This window comes from Syzygium oleosum, unplaced genomic scaffold (assembly GCF_021117445.2).
Source record: "Syzygium oleosum isolate NSW1041296 unplaced genomic scaffold, Sole_v2.1 Sole_v2.04, whole genome shotgun sequence".
In the NCBI taxonomy this organism is placed as follows: domain Eukaryota; kingdom Viridiplantae; phylum Streptophyta; class Magnoliopsida; order Myrtales; family Myrtaceae; genus Syzygium; species Syzygium oleosum.
The window spans coordinates 9,874,259-9,893,404 of record NW_026607488.1 but is presented as its reverse complement, the minus strand read 5'-3'; the positions used below and the strand labels follow the sequence as shown (position 1 = coordinate 9,893,404).

Genomic DNA, 19,146 nt, shown 5'->3' with positions numbered 1-19,146 from the left:
AACGTTAGAAATATAAATCGACTTTTCGTGTTGCGCTTCCAATGTACTCACCTTTAATTTGTTCGTTCAAAATAGTGATAAAATATAACTATCAAACTGAAGTTTCGTTGAAATATTTTGTAATTGTATTCTGGAGATTGAGCAAGCAGTAAACTGGGAAGTTCTAGCTAGAAGTAAAGTTCTAATCTCCAACAAAACTGGCCAATTTTTACATACTCTTCGTTGATGGTGGTGGTCCATTGGCGGCGTGCCAGTGGCAATGGCAGATGGCTATTCGATGGTGGGCAGTGGTGGCAGCATCAGTTAGTCATGGTGGCCGATAAAAGAAATGGAAATGTGTTTTCCAATAAGAATTTCATTCGATCAGTTTCCGAAATTCAAATTTTTGTCATCCAAAAACACATGCCGTGTCTCTTCCTATTGCAATAAATACAGTAGATATGAGAACAACACAGTGTATAGATTCCGCAAAATGAGAACAATAATAGTAAATATTATATAGTTGACCAGGAAGACAATATGGGTAGTTTTTCTCATTGTGGCAAAATGGAAATCAAGGTAAAGATTTTCCTATATTCAATTTCATTTTCCTCCCACCAGTTGGGCAATGTCTCTTTTGCACGGAGCTATTTATGTTTGTGAAAGAAATTGTCGAAAACAGATACTTTAAGATGCATTTCTACCCAGAACACACTCACTTCCAATTACTACCTCACTAGAAGAAGCAATTCAGAAGAAAAATCAGATTATACAGAAAACATGTAATTGAGGTACATCTCTGAACCAGCAACTTAGCCGTCGCCATTCGCTGTTTGAACCAAATTTACAAACAAAAGTTAGGCCAGAAAGGACAATCTATACATGTATATCCTGAAGCTGGGATTGTTCCTATTGGCCATACTTGTCGATGTCGTAGAACTCTATGTTCTTGTATTTTTGGGATATTATCTCTGCTTGAACTTTCCTTGCGGTATCGGTTGCACAACCGACCAGAATAAGAACCGACGTGCCAGCGAATCCCCGGAAGGCTGTGAGATGCGAGACTTGTTCGATCACTGCAGGACCGGCAGCAAGGATGGCCAGAAATGCAGACCCTAGAACTGATATCCGGCTAAGGACCTACGACAAGAATAAATAAATTAAGAAAAGAGAAAAAGAACAAATTGCGAGGTATTAAAACCCAATCCAGATAGAGGATATAGCATGGAGATACATGAAGGGATGTGCAGATTTCTTAACATGAAAATAATTGAACAGAGCAGGTGAAGACCAAAGAAGCTGGGAAATCTTGGGCTTAGTAGAGTGTAATAACTCAGAGAGAGAGATTAAGATCTGAAAGGAACAGAAGCCAAAATATCCATTAAAATGAGAGGCATTGGTTTGCTAACAAAATGGTTAAAAAAGGGGTTTAAGGTTTTAAAAGATTATTTCTCAAGATATATACAGGTAATTATGCTTAACCTAAGAAAAAAGGTAAAGCATTGACAAATCCAGGCAATAAAACCACGATGCCCTTGTCCCACTAGCCAGGATACGTCCAAGGAAACACCAAATATGCCTATCTCCTTAAATATGAAATAGATGCCATATGAGCAAGCGGAATTCCTACCAAAACACCTGAATAAAAACATGTTGCAAAATGTTTAATCACGAGAAAATTACCGTCTTGATGAATGCGGCTGTAGTTTTACCCGGTCGAACAAGGGGAATTGATGCTCCTTGGCGTTTCAGCTGTTCACTCACATCATCAGGGTCCAACTGTAGGAAAGTGTAGTAGTAGTTGAAGAAGGCTATTAATAGTATGTTGCTTGGCAGGTATAGAGAACCTACAATAGTAATTTATCACCATTAGACCACATCACATGTCCAAAATGAGAAAAAACGGAACAGTCCACCAACATTCCACTTTCCTACAGTAAGAGCAGAATCAAGCATGATTAAAAAGTATCGCACAACGAATAGATGTTTCGACATATATTACTGAGAACTGGTAGCAGAGAGAGATTTTCTTGAGGTGAAATAAATAGGATATACAAACATCAATTTGCTAATGTGATGGGTACTCAGATAGTAAAAGCAGAATATGCTACAAAAAGATGATTGCCGAGCTCTCACATATGAAATGAAAAACCCAAGCATTTAATCTGCAGGAAAAGTTGCATTAAGTAGACCCCAAGTACTAAAATTGATCGAGCAAACCATATATGCATCTACAGTGCAGGGAGTTGGCACTGATCGCACTGACACATTGCCATGTGCAAAGCTTGACTTTGATGCATTCGTGAAGAATGACAGTTCACTGCAACTGCGAGGGGGTTTACACGTGGTTTTCAATTCAATTGCAGGTTAACCATGCAAAATTAATGTGGATGACCGAGGACAATAAACATTAGATGGTACAAACGAGATGATACTAATAAGAGTTCACTCTCAAAGCATACCTTTTGAACGTTGAAGTCTTTACAATAATGGGTGACACATCCAAAACCTATTTCATAAATTTAACTGAAGTGACAAATAACTTACGTGTGCCATTTATACGCTAAAATTGATTTGACAAATCAAACTTCCTACTGCCGTTTCTAAATTATGCTGCATGTCTGAAAGCAGAAGCATACCGAAATCAATACAGAAGTAAATAAATTCAAAAGATCCTTCAGCTCAAATAGATAATCAGTTGTTTCATGACATTGTTCTGTAACAATGGTCACAGTAATTCTATTAGCAATAGTTACATCTAAGATGTTTTCTGTTCCCATGTTTGATAAAATTATGGGTCTGAGCTCATGACAGTAATTTCTACATGGAAGCCGACATATCAAAGCATATGAAGGAACAATCTTCTCATGATATTTAAAATATATAATTCTTTGCATTTTTAAGTAATTCAGCTTAAAGCCTTTCCTGTTACTAATCACAATCTTCAGTCAAAATGAACTAATCATACCCCCTGGGTTGAGAGCCACGGCAGCTTTCTTCAGTACAGCTAAACCTGTGAAGCGTGCAACGGTTCCGGGGAGAGCCAATGAAGATGTAGAAAATATAATGGGCATCACTCCAGAGCTATTCACCTGTGATAGGAATCATGAACCATACAATTATAGCTCTAATTGGCTCAACATTTAAAGCAAGTGACCTCGCTCCAATTTCAACCAAAATATGGATAATAATCGCATATCTGCAAGCAGTACACTCATATAGGTACAACTTTGTACACTGTACTACCTATAGCACATGAATGTTAACATCAAAGCGTAGTTTCCTTGGTGGCCAAACAGTTATTTAACTGTAGACACCAGAGTTATGGTATCTAGTATATTTCAAAATGACTGGCTATGTCCGAACTCTTATTATGCTCCTCACAATGCAATATCTCTCTATAGAATATTTTGGCTCTACAGATTATAGACTAAGTAAATTGGCTAATTCAGCATATTAAACTCGTAGAGAGAAGGGTGGAAATAATTGGCCCGGAAGCCTAAATTATCAATTCATGCTATTCCAGGATAGACGGATGAAATCAGGTAGTTTAAATTGCATTTAGATTATCTCCCCAAGTGCTTAGCTCAAATAACAAGTCACTTGCAAAAACAGCAGCAGTTAACATAACTTACGAAAAGAGGCAACAAGAGGAGCATGGATAAAGATTAGCAAAAGCAAGCAGAACTAATGTTCCCATGGTCTACTGACATGTATATGATTTGTCAAATGATCCAACCATTTCATTGAGGTAAAGCAATTCAGTACCAGGAAAGGAAAAAGAGGAAACCGAGAACTACATGGATTTAATAGATAGAATAGACAACCGCACTTCACATAAAGTTAGGTGCAAAACAGAAGAAAATAGAGAAACAAGGAACTCTGCCAGATCACAACTAGCTCTTGTATGACCATCCATAAATTAACTAAGACTGTGAAACCTTATTGAGAAGGGCAGTTTGCGACCATGTTTAGAACTTTGTTACTCCAGTCCCCTACAGTTAATAAACAACTGGAAATGAGTAGTATACCTTGAAGGGTAAGTAAGCAGATTTTTGTAGGCCTCCACTTCTGCTGGTGTATCTTGAGGCATAGTTAAGGGGAATTTTCCTTTCTGCTTCCTGAAAATCTTTGTCATGGAGCATGTTAGGTACATGTCTTTCTCCTAATCCTTTCATAATAAGATAACATTCTAGAATATATAATGATCACTTACCTGAACATATACAATACCAAGGACTAAGAGGACGAAAGATAAAATGATGGTAGCAAGTCCAACGTAGTTGCCATCCTGATAAGCTTGTGCAACTGTTCGACCAAAAGATGCTGGTAAGTAGGAGATTATGCTTGTAAATATTAACAGCGAAGTGCCATTTCCAAGTTTCAGGTCAGAGATCCTTTCTCCGATGTATGTTGTAAATACTGAGCCGAGTGTCAATAATGTAACAGAAGAAACAGCCCACTCTGTGCTGAAGTCCTCGACATAGGGACGGAGGAAGAGTACTTGGCCTATAGCCTGGCATATAGATAAGATGGGAATACATGTTACCAGGAGAACTCATCATTAGGAAAAAGTATCTTCAGCTGAAGTGAATTAACATCAAGTAAAACAGTAGACAATCAACTAGAAAAGATCACTTTAAATGACCTTTCCTGAGTTTTATGGCTACATTATGTATGAAAGCCCACTAAGCCCAGATCCCTTGTTGGCACACTGTTAGGGCTCTCAAGAAACATATCAAACAGAAATACTTCCATTCAGTTCATTTATATTTGCTTTTGAAAGAACTGGTCACTAAAGTATGTAAAGTATCTAACACACATTTGTAGGAGAGATTTGAGAAAGTAGAGAACTGCGAGTAAAAATCCAAACATGCAGTCTAGAATGGAACAAAAATCAGAAACCAAAGAAGCCACATATCCTTTTCACACACGCTGTAATTTTACTTTGGCAATGGTTAATATAATTTCGTGTGCAGTGCTTGCCTGTACTAGGGCAAACCCGACTGAAGCATATCGAGTATACTGGAGAATTTTCTTCCTTCCAGCTTCACCTTCTCTTTTTTGCAGGTCTTGCAACTTCGGATATATTTGTGCCAAAAGCTGAAACACAATTTGCGCATTGATAAAGGGAACAATACCAAGGGAGCAAATACCAAGTCTACCGATACCTCCCCCAGAAAAAGAATCCAAAGTGCTCAACAAACTATTCTGATCCAAATTCCCAGCAAAAGCTTCCCGATTTACCCCTCCCAGGGGAACATATATGCCTAGTCGGGATAGGGCCAAATATCCCAGCAACTTCAGGAATTTCCCAGGCAATGGTCCTTTAAAGAAATCACCGAAATCAATAGAACTATCCTCAATTGCAGCTGCAAAAGAAATAGAGTTTGTTAGCCGAGTGCCTATCCGAGCTAATGACTGCCAAACTATGAATGATAAGCAATGTAAGAAGTTTGAACCTGCCACTCCACGAGATGATGTTTTTTCCCTTCTTGTGCTCGAGGAGCTCTCAGATATTGGTGAAAACAAATCTAGAAAGCTTTCCCATGTGGAGTTCAGCCCAGAGGAATGATGTGAGTCTATTCCCAAAGGATCAAAAACTGCGCCCTCAGAGCTGAGGAGTGTTAAAGGGACAAAATTAGTAAAATAAAGAACTTAACGATGACAACTTTTGTGAAAAGGGAAGCAATGACCGGACTCAAGTTATCATTGCTTTGAAAAATGAAGACAACAAAAACGTGGACAATGTGAACTACATCAGATAACTAAACAGGTCAACTAAATTAAGGTTCTAAAATTTTCTGGTGAACACGAACATAAATTAGACGTTCAAAGTGAATTCCGAACCCTCATTCTCTGACTGTTAGCTTCAGCAGAAGAATTGCAACTGTGGCAAGGAGCTTTATTGAGAAGCAAAGTTACATCAAAGAAATTGACTTGGTGAAAGTAACAATAGAGCATATAACAGACAGCAGCAAGAATCCCAGCAGTGTCTGCTAATTATTGCTGATCTGGCATCAGATGAAATAAGAGACGATCTGGAGAGCGTACTCTAGTGTAAAAGGAGAAGCCAACCATGCTACGTGCCTAAACTTTGCAATAGCAGGACCTTGAATACCTCTCAGGAAAGTTCACCATCCTGAATCCTATTGAAAAACTCCAGAATGGATTTAGTGAATATGACCTGAACAATCCTAATTCTCAATTTCCAGGTGTCTAAATTCGTTATACTTTCCTTTTGCACCTCTTTCAACCTATCATCAGTAATATCACATCAAAGAACCTTCCATCAGCACTATCTCGCCTAGTCTATGCAACAGCTCCCCTTTATTAAGTTACGAGCCACATGCCAATTCAACAAGATTTATCCCACTTTGAATTCCTTAAAGCTGCAGTCCAAACTCCAACGCATCTTAAAACCGAAATGAGATGCACTAAAATCCTCAGCAACCATGTACAACTCACAAATGAACCAGGCATTCACTCAAATTTTGCCGACGAACACATTTTTCTTCAACAACCTCAATTTCAATGTAAGAAAAGGAAAAAAACTATCTCAAGTCCAAAAGGGTTGGTCCCACTTTCAGGAAGACTCGCTACGACAAGACATGAACAGCCAAAATTCCACACATTTAAGAAAATCCTAATAACAAAACACCCAAAAGCTCCAAGTTGGCAAATTCTTTCCTCTGGAGCAATCCCACATTGTGAAACACGAATTGACGATTCTTGGAGCAGAAACACTCATGCTAGTATCAATCTACTACTACACCTGTTGCTAGACACGAGACCAAAGACTCGCTACAACAAGACATGAACAGCCAAAATCCCACACATTTAATCATCAAACCCCAGGAAAATCCTAATAACAAACACCCAAAAGCTCCAAGTTGGCAAATTCTTTCCTCTGGAGCAATCCCACATTGTGAAACACGAATTGACGATTCTTGGAGCAGAAACACTCATGCTAGTATCAATCTACTACTACACCTGTTGCTAGACACGAGACCAAAGACTCGCTACAACAAGACATGAACAGCCAAAATCCCACACATTTTTTTTTTTTTTTTTTTTTTTTTTTTTTGGTAAGGTAAGTATATATATAACTTTCTCAAAATAATCCCACACATTTAATCATCAAACCCCAGGAAAATCCTAATAACAAACACCCAAAAGCTCCAAGTTGGCAAATTCTTTCCTCTGGAGCAATCCCACATTGTGAAACACGAATCGACGATTCTTGGAGCGGAAACACTCATGCTAGTATCAATCTACTACTACACCTGTTGCTAGACACGAGACCGAAGACTCGCTACAGCAAGATATGAACAGCCAAAATCCCACACATTTAATCATCAAACCCCAAGAAATCCTTATAAAAAGAACACCCAAAAGCTCCAAGTTGTCCAAATTCTTTCCTCTGGAGCAATCCCACATTGTGAAACACGAATTGACGACTCTTGGAGCAGAAACACTCATGCTGGCATCAACATACTACCACACCTGTTGCTAGACACGAGACCCAGCTTCAAGGAGGGCTTCCTTTGGGTACCGAAACTGGCCCTGCAAGCCCATCGCCTCCGCTTCGGGGATGGTGTTGGAGAGGAAGAAGAAAGCGGCCAAGAAGAGACAGTCGCTGCTGCTTCGCCGACCGTTATCAACATTATCCCCCACGAACCGGTTTCTTGCCCTTCGTGACTGCCGGAATTATATTCAAAGCCGTAGCCATAGCTAGTGTTTAAGGACCCGGCCCAGCTTGCGGTCCACAAAATTGAAAACAAAAGTTTATATTCGTGAAAGATTAAATTTTGATCGGGATAAATACAGCTATGGCACTTAAGTGCCATAACTTTTTGGCTCGGCTGAGTCTTGTAAGCTTTCAAAAAAATGATCGGCTTAAGTGCGACTTACTACAGTGGTCGTGAGGGCCGAACTGCGACTTTTCCGACCGAACAATGACCTTCCCGGTGAGGCGAGCACCACCAGCTTGAAGAGGGGGGTGTCGATGAATCATTCCATGGCCTCCGTTCTTCTCGAAATTTCCGTTTTAGCCTCCGTTGACGATGGTAAAAATGCTTCGTAGTCACACATATCGGCTCGATAAATGTGTGACTACGAAGCATTTTTACCTTCACCAACGGAGGCTAAAACGGAAATTTCGAGAAGAACGGAGACCATAAAATGATTCACCGACACTCCCTCTTCAATCTGGTGGTGCTCACCTCGCCGGGAAGGTCACCGTTTGGTTGGAAAAGCCGCGGTTTCGGGCCCTCACGACCAATCCTTCGACAAGCTGGTCGTGAGGGCACGAAACCGCGGCTTTTCCGGTCGAACGGTGACCTTCCCGGTGAGCGAGCACCACCAACTTGAAGAGGGGGTGTCGATGAATCATTCCATGGCCTCTGTTCATCTCGAAATTTCCGTTTTAGCCTCCGTTAACGAAGGTAAAAATGCTTCGTAGTCACACAAATCGGCTCGATAAATTGTGTGACTACGAAGCATTTTTACCTTCGTCAACGGAGGCTAAAACGGAAATTTCGAGACGAACGGAGGCCATGGAATGATTCACCGACACCCCCTCTTCAAGCTGGTGGTGCTCGCCTCACCGGGAAAGTCATTGTTCGGCCGGAAAAGCCGCGGTTTCGGGCCCTCACGACCAGCTCGTAAGTGGTACTTAAGTGATCATTTTTTTGAAAGTTATGGCACTCAAGTGAGCCAAAAAAAAGTTATGGCACTTAAGTGTCCTCCGTACAAAAGTTATGGCACTTGCGCTGTACTTATCCCAATTTTGATCATTTGACGACAAAAAATTAAAGAATATTATTAAATGTAATGTAACCTTAGCTTATCTTGATGGTTGATGCCCGATATGAGATTTCGCTTGAGAAAGTGGGTTCACGCTTTGATGATTTATTACACCACGATCGGACAACAAGGGGGGCGATTTTGGACCTATCGAAGATGGTGGCATGGAAACAGACTCACCAAGAACATTATTAACGGAGATTCAAATGTGTTGATGTTGACATGTGCACAAAAATGTCATGGATTTAGGTTCAATACTAAATTGGCTAATATCGGTATTTTGAGTTCACTCTTTAATAATCAAGTGATTTATGTCTGAATGGAATAGTTGTGGCTGTAGTTTAAGTGCGCCGCAATGTGGTTATGTTGCGAAGCATTGTAAATAGAGATGATCAATAGGCGGCTCGGCTCGCACTGCCTGCCCAAACCTGCCTAGTTCTGAGAAGGCTAAGAGGTAAGTAGCTGAACTTAGGCAAAAGTCTCACACAGAAAAGCCCTGACCCCCACATCTTTAGCGAGTTTGGCCTCCTGTGCACAAATTGATCGGGAGCTGATACCGCTCTCTTGATGAGGCCATGGTAGATTAAAATCAGTTGTTGTGCTTAAAGTATTCTGCGTTTATTGCTCGATGGACTAAACGCTCGAGTTAAGCTAGGCGTGGTACGATCCAAAACGAGAAAGCTATTTGCCATACGGTTCTTTGGAACAACTATAGAATTAAGGCTGGCCTGGTATGAACGACCCACCAGATGCCGCACGGGCTATTACATAGCTAAGAAATTGCTGGCCCGTGATACGTCTATCACTATTTCAGCACAACTTACCTTAAAGAATAGCGTAAGAGAGTCAGAGTAGCAACCATATCCATCATCCGTTTTGAGCATAATACATAAGAATCAACACTGAAATTAGACACAAGTGTATAACTTTTCAAGAAGAAGATATTTATGGCTTACGTGTGCCGTGCCCATCAACTTCGAAATGAATTTAGAGTTTTGCAGTATAACAAATTTGAGCCATGATGCTAGAACTTGAGCATTAGAGTTTAGACGAGTATTCTCTCTATAATCTCAATCTTTCCATTTCCAGATTCTTCCCAAGTTCCCAGTTTCTAGCTTTCAATAGACTGCGAGGCATCACAAAAGGTGTTCTTCCGACTTGTTTGACACAGGTAACGGCATGCTCTTGACAATGAGACTACAGTCAAACTGAGACTTCATGGAGCAATATAAATTCTCAGACAGAACAACCAGGCTTGTTTTCTTTACAAATATTGGATCCTTCATCACGCTTAGTCATGCAACCCAAATGCAGATGCAAGCAAGCATGAAAGTTGAAAGATTTTGTGACCTTAGTATATTCACTTCACTCTTCAAACAGATGTAAGTATGCTATCGCCAAAGAACCTAAGTGCACAATCCATGCTAGTTAGAGAAGTCAATTGGACAAAATAAATGTTTAAGGTTCCAAATGCAAGAACCATACAAGGGGATGAATTCTGGACTTGTCCCAAAATTTCTCACGCTATTGCAAATTACCCAAAAAGGCAGAGTGTAAGTTTTTTCCCCTTTCCCAGTTTGATATACACATGAAACAGACTTTGCACCTTCCTGTCCCTTCTACTTCTCATTTTTTTTTTGTTTATCCAGTGAAACTGAAAGAAATATACAATTAAATCCAGACCATTCAGAGGTTCTACAGCAATTTGATACAGCACAAGGCAAAAAAATTGGAGGGAAACATGAACACACCCCATATTCCATTACATGGATGCCACACGATACAATGTTGAGCAAGGTCTAACGAACCCGTCCAACACTGTACCCCTAGTTGACAACCTTCTCCTTCTTTTTGGTTGCCCGCAAGAAATTCTTCTGAGAATGGTGTCGAGAAAGTAAAGCTCACATTTACTCAAAATCACTGCCCCTCTGAGAATGATGACAAGAAAGCAAAGCTGACACTGCCTTACCTGCATAAGATGTTAGTATTTTATTGTTCAAGAAGCCACAACAACTTCATCATCTACCAACGCAAGATACAGAGACAAGCTAATGGTCACAACATGGCAAATGCATCTCAACCAAAAAGAAAGACATATATACTTTGGAATCTCAGGCTATTCTCAGGAGTTTGATCCTAGAAGATGCTAAAGACACAGTATGTGGACATAATATTTTTCTCTTTCAAGTCTGTTTAGTTTGTGTATACTTGATTCCAAGCAGAAAGCTCGTTTCCATGGAAACCATCATGTAGAGGATAGAAAGGTCAATAAACAACCCTCCCCCCCAGGGGCCACTTACAAGGGACAAAAGTTGAAAGACCAGAAGGTATATTCTTCCATCCAAATTCACAGTCACGAGGAAAGAGCAGGGAACTATAAACAACAAACAGTAATGATGGTACTCTGTTTCTGCTCTAAATGCTACGCAATCCCTGAATAATTTCCCTAAATCTCAACAACTAGACTTGTATAGCTCCATTAAGTTAATCTTCATCCTCCTTTCTATTCACCATCATTGGTTTGTGCATTCACCAAACGATGGTACCTTACCTTCCATGCTGTATATGCCCCACTCTCCAAATCTTCATTCATGAAATGGTTAATTCCCACAAATTATATCAGGCTAAACTTATGTTGCTCATTTATATATTGGACATATCAAAGCTAGATAGACAATTCTTTCCCATGTACTTTCCAGTTCCAGATTAGGCAGACCTCAAACATCAGATAGAGCTAAAGTGCCAACTACAAGTAAAGTCATTATTGTGGCCACCTCCCTCCATTAGGAAAGATTCACTTCCAAGTGCCTTCAAAACCATTTGCCTAGTAGAGTTTGACCAACAGTAGTGAATTTCTCAACTCCCAGTCTCGTTACTTAAATGGAGACAAGCTAATCCCCAGACAGGATGGCTAGAGGTCACTGAATTGAAATTTATGACCATGAGCCTCGAAAATATATAGCATGCACTATATAATTGTGCATATATTACAGTCTTTTAATCACGGAAGGTCATTTCTCCAGACAGAGAAATATTGGTTGGCAAGCATAAGGTGTTCCTCCTTCAAGTCAATGTGATACAACAACATACAAACACACTGTTGGACCCAGCCAAGTTTGTCTTACTTCCAAAAAGTTGTAAGTCACACTGCTTTAGCTGTTCAAAGCACAAAAAGCATATGTGCTTCTCAATGGCACAGGAATCAGATTCAAATTAACATATACTAATACATATGGGACCCACATTTTTGTCCAACTAGCAATGACAAAATATGGGGCCGGTAATTTGTTCAGGACAAAATCCAACCTCACATAGTCCGAATGATCAGTCATGTAGATAGAAAATTGCTTGTGCTTTCTGCAAAAGATGAAGGAAGCAAATCTTCCTAGACCATCTTAGCAATATTCAATTTTAGTACTATTCGACAAACTTGAACATGCAGATTCTATGAAATATTACACAGGCGTATTTGCCTATGAGCATGGTCATTTGCTGTTTCAATGACTAGGCAATGCAAAGATTGCTATCCACTTGTATAACAGAAAAATTAAGCAAATATCGAGTTACGATCCACTTGCATGGTCAGGTAAAATCCATATTGACTGTGCACAGAACAGTTACCCAACTAAATGCTACTTTTGACAAAATCAATCATTTATTGGGTAAGAGATGGAACGATTAAATTAGAAATGACCCGCATGTACAATCTATAAGGACTATATGTAAGAGGAAGAGACATACGTACTGGATATCGTTGCCAACAGGATCACTGTCAATTAACATGAAGGACAGCATGCTGCATGGAAATATCCAAGATTACACCACTCGGTCAAAAAGAAAAGTGTAAATACTCTTGACAGAGATATGCAAGTCAAAAGCCAAATGTAGTAAAGCAGAAAGAGCTTAAGAACAACTTTAGAAATGAGCATGCAAGTTGATACCTTAATTTGGGTTCTGTTATATGTATAGGTAATGTGAACCGATCCATCACTAGCCTGGATGACAGCAGGATATGAAAACTCCATCTCTGAGTTTTCTTCTAGGGTTAGAGCTTCGCGCCAAGAATCACCATCATCCAAGGACACAGCAACTTTGAGTATGCCCCTTGAAATTGTATTGTAAGCAACTATGAGAAGGCCATTCGTCAGCTTAACCCCATCGATACCTAGCCAAAACAAAGAAACTACTCCTTTAAATGTTGGAATGAAGGGAAGGTTGCTGTTATGGTGGATACTTAGCTCTCTGGCATTTGAAAACTATAATGGAATACAAAAATGGAGCATCAAGGGAAGTTATAAAGCCACATTGAAAAATCAGCAGTCAAGGGCACCAATTCAGTAAGTTCAGGGACAACCATCGCAATAAATTGATAATTTGTCTTCTTATCATGTACTTCATCTATCATTGATCGAGTGAAGCATTGGATATCTTCAGCTCAGTAGTTCTTGATATGATGAAGCACCTTGTGCTAACAGATAGATGCTCATGCAAACCCATTTGATATATCAGATAGATCATTCAAATTGGATTACCAAAATGATCCGGACAACATTGTCATGGCAAACAAAGACCCTACACTTCTAGCAGTTTGCCACTGAATGGACAGAAAAGATTGATGTTCTCTTATATCAAAAGATGATTTCAATCAAATTGAGAAGCATTCTAAATTATGCCGGCAAAAATTTGCAATTAACCTGAGTTTGGGTTTGGGAGTTCAGTAAATTCTGCATAACCCCAATTCATGCCCCCATCATGGGATTCTGACATGCAAATTCGATCAATTCCAGTGAATGATCGTAACAGAACACGAAGGGTGCCTCTTGCAGTCTTGTAGGGAACTGGTTGGATCACACTAAGATTCTCATTCTTTATGTAAATCGGGCCATACTTCTTCCATGTTCTACCAGCATCTGGAGTGATCTGTATCAATACACATCACATATATGACAAAAATTGCCTAGACTAACTGGGATCTCATAGATATGAGAGATTAAAAGTCTGACCTCCATCCATGCACCCCAAGAATTCCAACTTTCCACTGAGGATCCACATAGCAAGTGTCCATTATCAAGCAAGATAGGCTGCGGAAGATTTAGAGACACAGAATGATGTTGTATACGTACAGTTGAGTTCAGAATTTAGGCTCACATAATTCGTAAAGGAACACATAAGCTTATATATAGATTACAGCTTGTACCTTATTCTTGATTGGTCCTAATATGCCTGGTGGAAGTTGTTCTCGTTCAGACCAGCTGACACCTTGGTTATAAGATCTTTTCATGCATCCGCTCCATCTAAACTTCAATAAGAAGATTTTAGGAGTTGCAATAGAAACTTTTTACTGACGCATATTATGTCTTATTGGTGTATAGCACCATATGTTGGTGTAAGCTGAAAGGAAACATAAAATATTATTGATGCTGACCAGTTATGACTTGATTCACATGACATTAAGCGATCTACAAAGACTAAAAACGATGCATACTAACTTTGACATCCATGTAGGCACACAAATACCCAAACTACAATCATATTTACATGTCAAGTGAATGACACAGAATGGAGCGAGAAAAATGATGAGACATTGTTGAATACCAGAATACCACTGTTTTCTACCACTTACTGTTCAGAAACGTGTAGCAGGGAAAAATTTGTTTGAAGTGCCAACAGAATTAACACCAACAGCATCCAGACCCTTTTCCCATTAAGTGGTTTCAGATTAATAGGCACTCTTGCATCATTCAAGGCAGTTTAGCACCGTATGTTCCTTAAAATCCAAGTTAAGAATGTGCACGGGTGTCTAATCTACTAAAAGTTTGGGACACATCTTTTCAGGTCTTTTGCTACCCCTTTACCCAGTGCCCTCACCATAAAGTCGGATATTACTAGAGCATCTGAAAACTATCATTTATAGGTCCAAACTATTTTAAATGAGATTCTTTTATTTTATCCTCAACTTGAACCACACAAACTTAGTCTGGAGTATTAATCGTTAAGCTTATTTTTTCTTGAGTATTCGAATCCGGCGAAGCATACTCATCTCTACACAGTTATTTTGTGCAGAAGATAGTACTAGATCACCCAATTTTCCATCCATGGAGCATGGCAGCTATTATTCCTGACATATGAATTTTGCCCTTAAACTTAGGTGGCATTCAAAGATTTGACAAGATACTGACTATACTTGCGCTACTTCATTCATTGATTCCCCCTGTATCAGAAGATTGTCATAGCCAAAGAAAGAAACAGCTGCAACTTGTCCATTCATAATACAGGCAATTCGTCAAATCAACAAGAAGAAAGGAAATGAAAAACTTTCAATTTTATTTTTGATCCCCAAGAACTATTGTTTATGTAATTCTGAGCTTGGAACTTTTAAGAAAATACATTCATCAGTGCACAAAGAATAAGATCCAGCATCACGGCCTCTCGCGAGACTACCCATTATACGATATAGAAGAAAAGGCATGTTGAAGTAACATCAGAAACGCCTCAAGACATGCTATAGTACACCCATGGTCCACCTTGAACAACTAGATTCTCCAGTTCCACACAGTAAGCTCCATGATTACAGCAGCTTCAACTGAATATAGCTTGCACAGCCTTTTTAGTCATTTAAAATCACATGCTTCAGGGATCGGAAAGGTCTATATGTGTATTCTCTGTATTTAGTGTATTAAATTTTGCCTTCCAGAATGAAAAGAAGTTTCTATCCCAGCTTCGTCTCGTTTTCAAGGAAATGGTCAGGTACAGTTGTACAAAAAGAAAATTTCCAGACCACATAAAGCCACAAGTAATATATTAAGATAGATGGCAAAAACAACTGTGACTGACAAGTAAAATTTAGGAAAGATAAATTTCTCAAACACAGGCCATATGCATACAAGTCGTCCAATGGCAACAGGACAGAAACAGGGCACATTTACACAATGTCAAGTGAAACAACAACTTCGATTACGACATTATCCATATAGGCTAACTGTGTTAAGTCTTAACTCATTCAGAGTTAGCCTGTCCCAACTAAAGAACACCATGTACCCATCAGCAGCAGCATATCTGTGAAAAGATAGCGTTCCGTTCCATAGTCAGACATGATATATGTGCCTAACTATGATGAGATTAGATCTTATAGCAAGATGATTGAGTGTGGAACAAATAACATAGAAGCAACGGTGACAAGAGAAGGGGTACAATCTGTTGCAACTACCGAGCAACCAGCCCCTCAAAAAGAGGGTCATAACTATAAAAAAGAAACTGTGGCATAGAATATCGAGAAGTATTTGTCCCACTCAGATAAAGGACATAATAGTTTGTGTCCAAACTACTAGTGAAAGCACTAATGTTTGGAGGAAATTAGTGAAGGTTAGATCCATTTTACAACCTTAAATAAGAAATTTGATTGGTGACGACAGGAGCACCTCGTGTTTAGATAATTGGCACCCTAGAGGTGTTTTTTGGATGTAAATCCTAGAAGACTTGCGTATGATTCTAATTTTTATATATTCATGCCAAAGTTTCAGATGTTGTATCTGGGAATGAGTGGGTTTAGCCTCCTGCAAGGTCCGAGTTCTTGGTAGAAATACAAGCTGCTGTTTGTCTGTCATGTTTCAGTGCTCTGCTTTGCCTGATTGAATTGTACTCACTGGCTCCAATTATAGATTTCTTGCTCAGTCTGATGCTTGGAATCTGGTTAGGAACAAGAAGGAAAAAGTTTGGTGGCATAGGCTCATTTGGTTTACTCCAAATGTTTCTGAATTTCCTTTTATCTGTAGGCTAGCTTAGCTTGACAAATTGTCTACTTTGGACAGATTTAATAAGTGGTGCTAAAAAAAAAAGTGGTGCTCCTTGGCTAATCAGTGTCTGCTTTGTAAGGTGGATTCTGAATCAAGGCATCATCTCTTCATAGCATGTTCATTCTCTAGTGCTGCTTGACCTTCCCTGCTTCAGTGGATGGAGATTTTTTGACCAGATAGAGACTGAAATTTTGAGGTGGACTGGATTTTGCTGGTGACGAACAGCAAAGCTTTTGCCAAGTTACTGCTGAAATTGGCCTGGAATGGAGCTATCTACTACCTTTGAGAAGAAAGGAATGAAGCTCTTCATAATAGATCCACCCCTCACATTGCTAGAGTGAAATGTCTTTTTTAGCTCTCAAGTGAAGATGATTTCTTATTTCGCTAAGAAGAAGATAAGCATATCTCCTGCTGATAGAAGAATTTATGAGAATCAGGGTGTTTGGTTTCCTTCTCTGTAGCTTGATCTCCTTGAATGGATTGAATTAGTCTTGTGCTATGTGTGATATTGTTCTGGGTGATGTGAAGTCTTGTCTGTTTTTCATGTTGTACATATAGTTTGGACTAGGGCTGTGACTTGTTATTTGGGCTTGTTTATGGGATTAGTCCACCCATTATCTTGGTTTTATGTGCGATATAAGTAACTTTATTACCGAAAAAAAACCATGAGCTATAGGTCTTACACTTCATAAACTATAAAAAGAAAATGACAGCTTAAGTCGTCACACTTCATTTTCTCCTGATACTTAAATTGAAGGGTACAGCTTGTGCACGACACAGGCCAATATAACTAAACCAGAATTACTTTAATCTGAATCTAATCTACAGCATGAGCAATGTTCAGTTCAGATTTGAATTTACCTTTGAAAATCTAGCCCTATCTTGTAGAACAGCAACAGCTCCCCTGATGGAAGTTTGTATAAGACAGGATTCCACATCGGAACATCTTCTTGTTCATCGACGATTATCGGCGAATGCCAGAGCCCATTCTGCACCATTTTTTTTTTAAAAAATTACTTTCAATTGGCAACCTGCGCAGAGCTTTTGCTACATAAAAATTAGCAGGAAGAAAATCTTGCGATTTGGGATGTAGGCCAAGGCCAAAGGTAATAACCAAAGGTGAAGCTTAACAAGATAAAAAACGTCCACAATTTGAGATTCTGTCATTTTTGTTGCATAGGTTGAAGATAGATATAAGATTCTATATTACCTGGTATCTCTGCAGCCATATTTTAACATCCGGTGCCCCCTCTTGTGTACCTCCAAAATAAGCAACCAAAAAGTGATTTTTGTTAACCTGCAAAATGAAAAATCACCACATGTTTTACGTAAATTTTAGATGGGAGAGAATGCAAATAGAGCAAAAATGTCTCGAAGAACCTCGACAATGGTTGAAGCATGGCAGTTATTGAAAGGAGCAGATTTTGCCGGAAATGTGAATTCTTGTTCCACTGGCCCTTCAACACGATGGTCCCTTGTCAAGTTTGAGCTCTGAGCCATCATGGGTGCCGGTACACTTGCCTCGGGGGAATTACCTACTTTTCTGCACAGAGTTCTCAGCACATTCAAACAACTTGCGACCATTCAAATATCCACAAATCAATCAGCACATGTTTATTATCATCTCTCTGTGTCCAACGGATGCCTGTGGATGCTTCTATACAGGCCTATGTGAGAGCTCATAAACAACAGATCACTACACGGTCTTTCTATGCTTATCTCACACGGCAGGCAACAAACAAGCACAGATTAAACCAGTTAGATAGCATCTCCTCCAGGCACTCTTAAACAACCTGGCAAGATGCACTTGGGGATATCGAAGCGAGTAGCCAGAAAGAGCCGTCAATCTCGAACTCAAGCATCCATGCTCGGGGCTGAAGCTCCCAGAGAACCCACAATGCAGAAGATTGGAGTGATTCAAGACAAAAAGAAGCAAGAACAACGACGACAACGACCAAACCAGTGACCTCCACATTGTGACTCCGCTACCAAAACCCCATGAAACCCCCTTCGCAGAGACCCTCACGGACATCGCTGACTCCACCTTAAGTACCAGAAAACACCCACAACGCAAAGCTTGTTGGAAAGAGAAGATTACGCCATCCCCTTAACTAATTCCACGCAAAGATAATGATAAGAAGGTCATTAAAGACACTACCTAACGCAGTCGCTATTTCTGACCCTCAAAAAAAAAAAACAACAAACAAAAGACTCAGTCGCCATTGCATCAGAGACAGCGACTGTTGAAATTAGATATTGTATTCTTGGAAAGGTTCTTCCGTTAAAATTCGAGCTTCTGCTTACCAGCAGCAACGGGGGTTTGACCTTGAAGAACCAGAACAAGAAAAGCAGGTAGCACGAGCTGGATCCCGCCCTGCATCGACATTTGCAATCAAGAATTATATACTAGCCATGTGGATCGCGAGCGTGACGTGCGCAGAACTATACTTGAATAGTATATATCAAGAAACCAACCTCGTCTGGGTCACACGCTCATCTCCCAGAAAACATCTGAGTAGTTTCTTGTTTCTTGATATCGTTCGTCTCTCGAAACAAACAACCGTTG

At 39.7% G+C, this 19,146-nt stretch overlaps 2 protein-coding genes across 3 annotated transcripts; both read right to left on the bottom strand.

The window, feature by feature from the left end:
* Positions 1-728: 728 nt before the first annotated feature.
* On the bottom strand, positions 729-7,708 carry LOC115679497 (preprotein translocase subunit SCY1, chloroplastic). Its single transcript, XM_030603092.2, has 8 exons — positions 7,486-7,708; positions 5,442-5,596; positions 4,966-5,351; positions 4,196-4,495; positions 4,011-4,100; positions 2,948-3,071; positions 1,663-1,826; positions 729-1,119 (listed from the first exon to the last, which is right to left on the bottom strand). The coding sequence occupies exons 1-8, from the start codon at positions 7,644-7,646 to the stop codon at positions 889-891; spliced, it is 1,611 nt and encodes a 536-aa protein (XP_030458952.1). The 5' UTR covers positions 7,647-7,708; the 3' UTR covers positions 729-888.
* Positions 7,709-10,228: 2,520 nt separating this feature from the next.
* On the bottom strand, positions 10,229-19,126 carry LOC115679505 (uncharacterized). 2 transcript variants are annotated; one of them, XM_056310995.1, is made up of 11 exons: positions 19,056-19,126; positions 18,885-18,954; positions 17,961-18,123; positions 17,791-17,877; positions 17,442-17,569; positions 13,985-14,081; positions 13,791-13,868; positions 13,482-13,707; positions 12,729-12,952; positions 12,529-12,583; positions 10,229-10,756 (listed from the first exon to the last, which is right to left on the bottom strand). In XM_056310995.1, the coding sequence occupies exons 3-10, from the start codon at positions 18,081-18,083 to the stop codon at positions 12,560-12,562; spliced, it is 987 nt and encodes a 328-aa protein (XP_056166970.1). In that variant the 5' UTR covers positions 18,084-18,123; positions 18,885-18,954; positions 19,056-19,126; the 3' UTR covers positions 10,229-10,756; positions 12,529-12,559. The 2 variants fall into 2 exon arrangements, with proteins under 2 accessions (XP_056166970.1, XP_030458966.1); XM_030603106.2 differs by lacking the exons at positions 18,885-18,954; positions 19,056-19,126 and adding an exon at positions 18,374-18,657.
* Positions 19,127-19,146: the final 20 nt, after the last annotated feature.

What these genes read in the sequence shown, in the direction of transcription:
- LOC115679497 (XM_030603092.2), bottom strand. Translation starts at nt 7,646, where the DNA reads ATGTTGATAACGGTCGGCGAAGCAGCAGCGACTGTCTCTTCTTGGCCG. An exon ending in GGTCTCGTGTCTAGCAACAG is followed by an intron (nt 5,597 to 7,485) that starts GTGTGGTAGTAT and finishes AACACTCCTCAG; the next exon opens with CTCTGAGGGCGCAGTTTTTG. An exon ending in CAGCCGCATTCATCAAGACG is followed by an intron (nt 1,120 to 1,662) that starts GTAATTTTCTCG and finishes TTCTTGTCGTAG; the next exon opens with GTCCTTAGCCGGATATCAGT.
- LOC115679505 (XM_030603106.2), bottom strand. Translation starts at nt 18,612, where the DNA reads ATGTCCGTGAGGGTCTCTGCGAAGGGGGTTTCATGGGGTTTTGGTAGC. An exon ending in TATGGCTGCAGAGATACCAG is followed by an intron (nt 17,570 to 17,790) that starts GTAATATAGAAT and finishes AAAATGGTGCAG; the next exon opens with AATGGGCTCTGGCATTCGCC. An exon ending in ATAGGGCTAGATTTTCAAAG is followed by an intron (nt 14,082 to 17,441) that starts GTAAATTCAAAT and finishes ATTGAAGTTTAG; the next exon opens with ATGGAGCGGATGCATGAAAA.